This window comes from Nanorana parkeri, unplaced genomic scaffold (genome assembly GCF_000935625.1).
Source record: "Nanorana parkeri isolate BGI_ZX_2015 unplaced genomic scaffold, ASM93562v1 scaffold2, whole genome shotgun sequence".
NCBI lineage: Eukaryota > Metazoa > Chordata > Amphibia > Anura > Dicroglossidae > Nanorana > Nanorana parkeri.
Genome location: NW_017306270.1, coordinates 3,267,048 through 3,274,891, shown reverse-complemented (window position 1 = coordinate 3,274,891; position 7,844 = coordinate 3,267,048). Strand labels below are relative to the sequence as shown.

Here is a 7,844-nt window from a genome sequence, read left to right as displayed (position 1 = left end):
AGACATAATGAGGGAGAGGTGAAGAATAGATTTTAATGGCAAGACACAGCAAAGCACAATCACTGTGTAACGCTACTCAGAAAGAAGCAGAGCCTGCATATGTAAAGAGAACACATATGGCAGCATATGCTTTATGTACTTAAATACCCAGACGAAAACTCAAAACAAAAGCTGTAGACATTAATCCTTTTTCATTACGTACATTAAGATGGTAAAATCAACATGTATATCTGAAGAGCAATAACTGGAATATAGTTTCCCTTTTCATAACCCATATCCATTGCCTGGAAACATAAATCTGTCAAACACTGGCCTGAAATGAAATGAGAAATCGATCTTGGCAGTAATATTTCGGTATGGGTTCATGTATGAGTGGGAATGACATGTATCTCATGAAAATGACACTTGAGCTGCCGGCACTCCGACATCCGCACAATGTGAGTGTAGGAGGTCGGATTTGTTGCCCTCAGCATGTAAAGACAGGTGAAGGGCATGCTAAGGATGAAGCATGTATTGCTGCCAGTCAGAACCATGGACCACCTTGTCATGAAATGTTTGGTGACTTCTGTTTGTCATTCATTCGGTTTTTCATATTACACAAACAGTAGACCTGTCACCTACAGTTGCAGTGATGCATGAATAGATGTCATCTAAAACACATACACAATACTTTCATATTCATAGCTGCTTTCATTCTAAAGTGTATGCAAAGCCAAACTTTTTTTGTTTTTGAATAGAGTGGGGAAGAGTTAAAACCTGTCAAGTTTTTTTTCTTCTACGTCCTGCTGGGGAAATTTCCCTTCACTTCCTGTCCTAGATACGCAACAGGAAATACTAGGAAATTAAGGGAATACTTGTTTTAGACAGTTGTCATTGGAACATTTGTCCCCACTGGAAGATTTACACTCACCCCCTAATCTGGTGACAACTCTCCTCACTTTCTGTCTTGCTGACATCTGTCACCAGTAGGGATGAGCTCAGGTTCAGACCAAACCTTAACTCCTGTGTATCCAGAAGGAAGTTCCTTCCACTGTTGCCTGGGAATATCCCATTCACAGCTGCACATAAGGAAAGGGCCGGGATGCTGTGATGTCTTTGACCCTATATGGCCACATGGCTATCTTTGGTCAATGACATTCCTTGCTTATGTGCAGCTATACCTTCCAGGTTCGGAGGAGCTCCTGTTTGGACCAGGTCGCTACTCATGAACCAGTACATGCTGTTTCAATTCGTTTCATACCAGTACTGAGAGTTATAAATGAGGTTTCACTCATTTACAGACAGATAACAATGTAAAGCTCCTCATCTTTCTGTTTAGCAAATAGGTGGAAGGTGTTCCATCACCGTCATATGCTGAAGCTGTGAGTAATTGTACCTTTAGACCCTGAGACTTTTTTTTTAATTTATGGGTCCCCTTGCTAGTTGCACCATGCATAGGTGTCATTGAGCAAAGATATTTGTGCTTTGTATCTGACATGGGTTTGTGGGACCTTTTGGCAGGATATGAATTTTAAATTGGATCTTATGCACCAAATGTATTCTTTCAGACCACGGTGGGTGTGCAAAAACTAAACACCTAGATAACCAAAAAAAAGTGCATGTGAACACACACAAAAAAGGTGCACAGGGTGTGTCTAAATATTCCTTCTCCCAAAGAAAAAGGGCCTTTTCCTGATCCCTAGGGCACAGGGCTTTTGACGAGGGCTGAGCACTCTAGTCCACCTAGCCAAACCCAGGCATCATGCTCAGCCGACCCCCACCAATGAGTACTGAGTTGGGGGCTCTCCTGAAGAGAGACCCCCAGTTTAGGGGAGAAATAAACCTGATGGCCACACATCTTCCCCTAGATATCAGGGTAGGCCCGAAGACCCACACCCTTCATCCATGTGAGATGATAAATAAGGTGAAAGTGCATGTGCACTTTTTGCAAATTACTCATATAAGTGTCATAATGAAAATTATGTTTCCAGGTACAGGGAGTGTGCATACATATTGTGATTTTTAATTTGACAGATTTTTGATAGCCTTAAAGAGACCCTGTCACCAATGTAAAAAATTGCAGGTACATACACAGAAAAATCAAGTATTTTAAATGCTTACTTGCAGTTTTTCCCATTTACATTATTATTTATTTACTTGGAATGTGTCTCTGAACTTGCCAGAAAAGTTGACTTGAGTCAATTCCCTAGCACAACCCCCTCTCTTCTGCCATGGCCTCCTTCCATATTCTGGTAAGAGACATCAGAGAGCCCAGAGACTTCTGCTTGGTGCCGTCATCATGGGGATGTGATGCCAGTAGCTCCAGCAGACAGAGCTGTAAAAATAAAATTCCCCTTCATTGCTCCTACGGCAGCTACTGTATGTAAAGGTTTATGAAGGGGAATAAAGGTGAGGGGTGAATGAGCTGGGCCAGCACACTCCCAGGGAGGAAAGGGCTATAATGATCAAGAAGGGTGGGCCAGGAAAATTGACATTTCTGGAGTGTCAATTCTTTAGCAAGTTTAGAGGCACTTTGCAAGCCAATATAAATTGGTTATAGAAAGGAATAACACTGAAAGCATTTCTAATACTTGGATTTTTCTGTGCTTTTACCCTCAATTTTTTTAAGTGGGGGACAGGTTCTCTTTTACTATTTTCCTTTTAAGGACTTTTAATCTTCTCTAGATCAAGACAAATGCAACATCATAGTAGCAGAATATGTTTTTATATTTCCAACGGTATATAGAATCTCTTAGTAATCTCACAAGCCTCTAACAGCCCTGTGTTGAAATTCCTCAAACAAAACCATATACAGTAATTCAGCCGTCTCTAATGCAGCCTCATTGTTCTGTTCCAATGGCACTGGACAACTCAGACTGCTCAGCGCTGTCATAACACATCAAGGACAAAGTGTTTACATGTCCATAGACGGTTCTGGAGAAGTATCATCGAGTCACATCTGCAGTCTGGAAGATAGATAATAAAGATAATAAAGGTAACTGTTCAACTGTGCTATTCACAGCGGAACTTGCAGTACGATGCTGTGTCCAATGATATTGTCCGGGCCTCTCCCTCTGTAGAAATTGCTGGCTTACAGTATATCTAAACTGTACCTGTAGAGAAAAACATTAGATTTTATACTTACTTTTCCACTGTCTACTGTATTGCTGGGTGTGACATTGCTATCGTTCCAGGGAGATTTTTGGGGATCAGTGGTACCCCAAATCTCATGAGAGAAACATGACATCATTATCTTTCCGGGGAAGTTCCTGGGCAACGTTGGTACCCCAAATCTCACGAGAAGACACTCCATCCCAGTGCAAGAAAGTCTCATCTTAAGGAACATGACATCATTATCCTTACGGGGAAGTTCCTGGGAAACACCGGTACCCCAAATCTCACAAGTAGAGACTCCAGATCGGTGCGAGAGAATCCCTTCTTAAGGAAAATGATGTCACTATCCTTCCGAGGACGTTCCTGGGGAACCTTAGTACCATGAGAAGACACTCCAGCCCAGTGTAAGAGAGTCTTGTGTTAATGAGCATGGTATCACTATTCTTCCGGGGAAGTTCTTGGGAAACACTAGTACCCCCATTCACATGAGAAGTCACTCCAGCCCAGTGCAAGAGAGTCTCATGTTAAGGAACATGGCATCACTATCCTTCTGGGAAGGTTCCTGGGGAACACTGGTACCCTAAATCTCTCAAAAAGACACATTCCAGCCCCAAGCAAAAGAGACTCTCCTTAAAAAACATGACATCCATATCCTTTAAATAGTGCTTCAAAGTTCAGTCTCAGTATAGATATAGAGCCTGGTCTCATAGTCACTGCTCATCTACCCTCCTGTAACACTTAAGCCTGTATGTATGAAGATCAAAGATCGCCAAATTTTCATCTTCACCCATGTACATAGTGACAGCATATATCTTAAGGCAGCCTTGGACTGTCCCCTATTGTAATTGTGACCCTTAACAATTCAGAAATAAATTATGTACACCTTACTGGGAATGTCCACAGTCTTGCTCAGTGTGTCCTGTGAAAGCCCAGTCCAGTCCACGGACCATGTAAATAATATTTAAAAATCGAGCCTTCATTTTATCCATACAATTATCCAACATCACCCCCCACCCTTCAACCCAGATGGTGTGTAGGACAGCCACGCCAATAGTATTTTTGACCTAGAATGTCTCCATGTAGCTGAAGATTCCTATAATGATAGTAGGAATCAATGATGTCTGGAAATAGACTTGTGTCTTGGACACTTCCCTAAAATGCCCCCTGTAAACTTCTTTTTTCTTGGCTCCCGTTCTTGAACTGTTAGTCGCTATTTCCTAAAGAACAGGTCCAGTGTAGATCTGAGCACACAAACGGCTAGTTGATTGCAGTCAGTTTTAATGTCATTCAATGGCAGCTGGACAGTGGCCTTTTCTCCTGCTTATTATGTAAATGGGTCTGGAAGAGACAGAGGCCGTTCAGCCGCTATCTTGGGCTCTACTTGTTCTTTACTCGCAGTGTTTGGCAGAGTGCGAATGTATCCAGATGGAAAGAATGTGCTTTGTAAGGGGCAGTGAATGGCACAGATTGTTAATATGTGCATCGCTATGCCGCAGGGAATCCCAGCTTACACTCTAGTGACATAATTGCACCGGACAGCAGGGTATTGCCCCCTCTGCTTCCAGCCAGACACTTCGCTTTTTCACAGTTGGCTGTCGTTAATATGCAGGGACTGAACTCAGCAGTGCTTGGTTCTTTAGCATGCCTTTGTAGATCTGCTGTGTAGCTCCACATCTGTTTACATGTGCATGAAAACCAGGGCAAAAATCTTACTAGAGGACTTTGCATATCACTTACAGGACCATGCAAAGTGCAGAAACCTGTGAGGACAAATCAGATGCCATCTTTTTCTTTGTTTTATTGCAGCACACAGAAATCTGATTGGTCAATACTCTAAGCTGTCCATTGCACGTAATCATCATACTATCTTATTGCACAAGAGATATGTTACCTCTCTTCTGCAATAACATAAACTTACCTTTCTGTTTGCAATCTTCTTCAGAATGCACACTGAGCTGTGCATGCAGAGCTCGATTTTTCTCTGTCCCTGGAAAGAATGAATTTGCATTTCACGGGAGTTCATTCATCCCCTGCCAATCAAACAAGCCAGCCAAAGACCCAGGACCAATAGGACACTACATTTAGTTTGCTAAAGCATTGTGTATCTTAAATAATTTCCTTTTTTTTTACTGAAATACTGTTTCCACCTTCCATCATTTGTTACATTTCCGCCCTGGTGTTCTCCTACAGCCCCCTACAGCTCCCTTGCAGTCAGTTTTTGTCTACATGCAATCTGGCACTGGTATTTGGCAGGATTCCAGATGGTGACAACAGTGAACCATGCCTACGTAATGTGTGTTGAAACAGCAACTTGTAGTCTCCATGAAAGCTACATAGAATATGATGACTCCGGGACCTTAGACCACTGCAGTGGAGGGGGAGAGAGGCTCCAGGGAACGCTCGGCTCGAAGGATTGGGTGAGTATAACTGTGTTATTTTTTACCCTAGGCAAAAACGAGCACTTAACCCTTGCAGCGTCCATAAGGGCCATGACATACTGGCAATCCTGCAACAGTTAGAGATGAAGGAAATACACCTCAATGGTTTAGCCATAGTGCAAGCATCTCCATGAGTGTCCTCTCTACTCCCTTAGTGATCCTGACACTGGCGAGTTGATCCCAGCGACAGGATCGCTAGAGTCATGTGGGTCTAAAGGCCCATTCAGGCCTATGGAATATACAGTATGCATTATGTTGCACTGCTGGCAGAGAAACCTTGTTTTTAAATGTGCCTGTTCAGACACCTACACTGCGTTACAACACAATTCAACAAAATTCTGAGAAATTCAATGAACAATCCAAATACTGTTGCCATGGCTTTAAGAAAGAGAAATTCTTGATGGCATTATTAGCAAACCATGGCTGAAATGGAAAGGTATAATTTAGTAGCACACAGTCGCTTGTATCACAATCCTTATTATGTTTTATCATTTTTTAACAAAACTGGAATCTCCGTTTTAAGTTGTGAACATTTCTATTAGTTTTACAATTCCTGTTGATTGCTTTTTAAATTTAACTCAAAAAAAGAACATAATTCTTTTTCTGTCCTGCCAGAAACTTGTGAACAGATAAAAACAAACACTCTAAAAATAGGAATGAATTCTGTGCCTAAAAACACAATATACTTGATGGGAAAAAAGTGTTCCGACAAGAAATATATCTTATCAATGGGAAGGAGTATTTTTTTTGTCCGTGTACCAACCTCAGATACATTGTATGGCCGTAAATGTGTGAACATCTGACTTCTCACACTTATGTGAACTTGTTGGAGATCCCATTCCAAAACCATGGCCAGTGATATGGGGTTAGGTCCTCCTCTGCTACTGCAAGACCCTTCACTCTTCTGGCAAGGCTTTCAACTAGATTTTAGAGTGTGTCTATGGGAATTTGGGATCATTCAGCCAAAAGAACATTTGAGAGGTCAAGTACTGATATTGAAAAGAGAAGACCTGTCTCGCAAGACCTGTTCTCTAAAGGTTGAACGAGATGGACATGTGTCTTTTTTCAACCTGACTAACTATGTAACTATGTAAATTTACATTCCAATTCATCCCAAAGGTTGATTTCAGGGCTCTTGAGTCCCCTTGAAAGGACATAGTTATGCTGAAACAGAAAAGAGCCTCCACCAAACTTTTTTCTACAAGGTTGGAAGTGCACAGTTGTCTAAATGTCTTTATTTGTTCTGACATTTACACTACTCTTCACTGGAAAACACTGAACTCAGTAATTTTGAGGGTGACCTGATAGTGGTGTGATGGTGAGGTGTCCACAAACGTTTGGTCATATAGTATAATCTAAATTACATTAAGCCCTGTATAAAGTTGACCCAAGTCAGGGCCATCATAATTAAGGGGCAAGAAGAGTATTTGGCCTGAGCCTGCTAGATAAGTAAGCTTGCTCACAGCTTAGTCTCCTGTGTCATGCATCACACCACTATATGTACTGTATATTTCTTTTCTTTTTATAAAGTAACAGTTGTTTAACAAAAACAAAATGGACCGAATAACTGTAATATGATCTCAGCTTCTAGTGCTGGAAATGATGGTGACATGCACATTAGGTGATCATTGAAAACAGACCAATGCCGCTATAATAATTTGTTGTTGGTGCCCACCCATTGGAATCCATGCTGTGTCTTCGCTTATAACTACCACTAACATCTATGACAAGGGAACCCATACATTCCGTTTTCTCCTGTGTATGAAGAGGCATGATGATTCTATAGACAGTTGTTGATGTCATAAGGACTTAGTGGTGTTCTTTGAGTTCACTCACAGTTTTTGTTTCCTTTTGGCTTTTGACACAGTTGCAAAACAGAAGACATGGAACAAGAAGGCCCTTTTCGTCCTCGGAGTTTTCTTTGTTTTGGGGATCGCTGCTTTAACTGTTGTAGCAGTGCTGCAGAATAAACCTCTCCCGGAGAATATTAAGGTAATGGAAGTCCCATCACATAACACTGCAAATTATGCCAAAGACCAGTACATGGTCCCTTGATGCAAAACATCCAGATATTTTATTGAAGAGGATTTGTCACTTTGCCCATTGAGGGTCATGATAGGGCTTCCCCCAAATAATGATACTTATCTTCCCTAAACTTCCCTGCTGCTCAGTTCTTCAACCCTGTGTCCTAGAAATTGGACTGATCAAGCCGGAGCAGTGCATCCTGGGAGGAAGGTGAGATAGTCTTTTCAGAAGGGTCCAATAGAAGAATGTAGTGGCAGGGGAGCGTGGTGAGTATAAGTGGGTGGGGGG

General features: G+C 41.8%; 1 protein-coding gene across 1 annotated transcript in view; it reads left to right on the top strand.

Annotated features, from left to right (window-relative positions):
- The window catches only part of ENTPD1 (ectonucleoside triphosphate diphosphohydrolase 1), an 81,790-nt gene that overhangs the window by 47,809 nt on the left and 26,137 nt on the right, over positions 1-7,844 (top strand). The window contains exon 2 of the mRNA XM_018558141.1: positions 7,399-7,523. Within this exon, the coding sequence (XP_018413643.1) occupies positions 7,399-7,523 (125 nt within the window). The remainder of the gene's footprint in view (positions 1-7,398; positions 7,524-7,844) is intronic.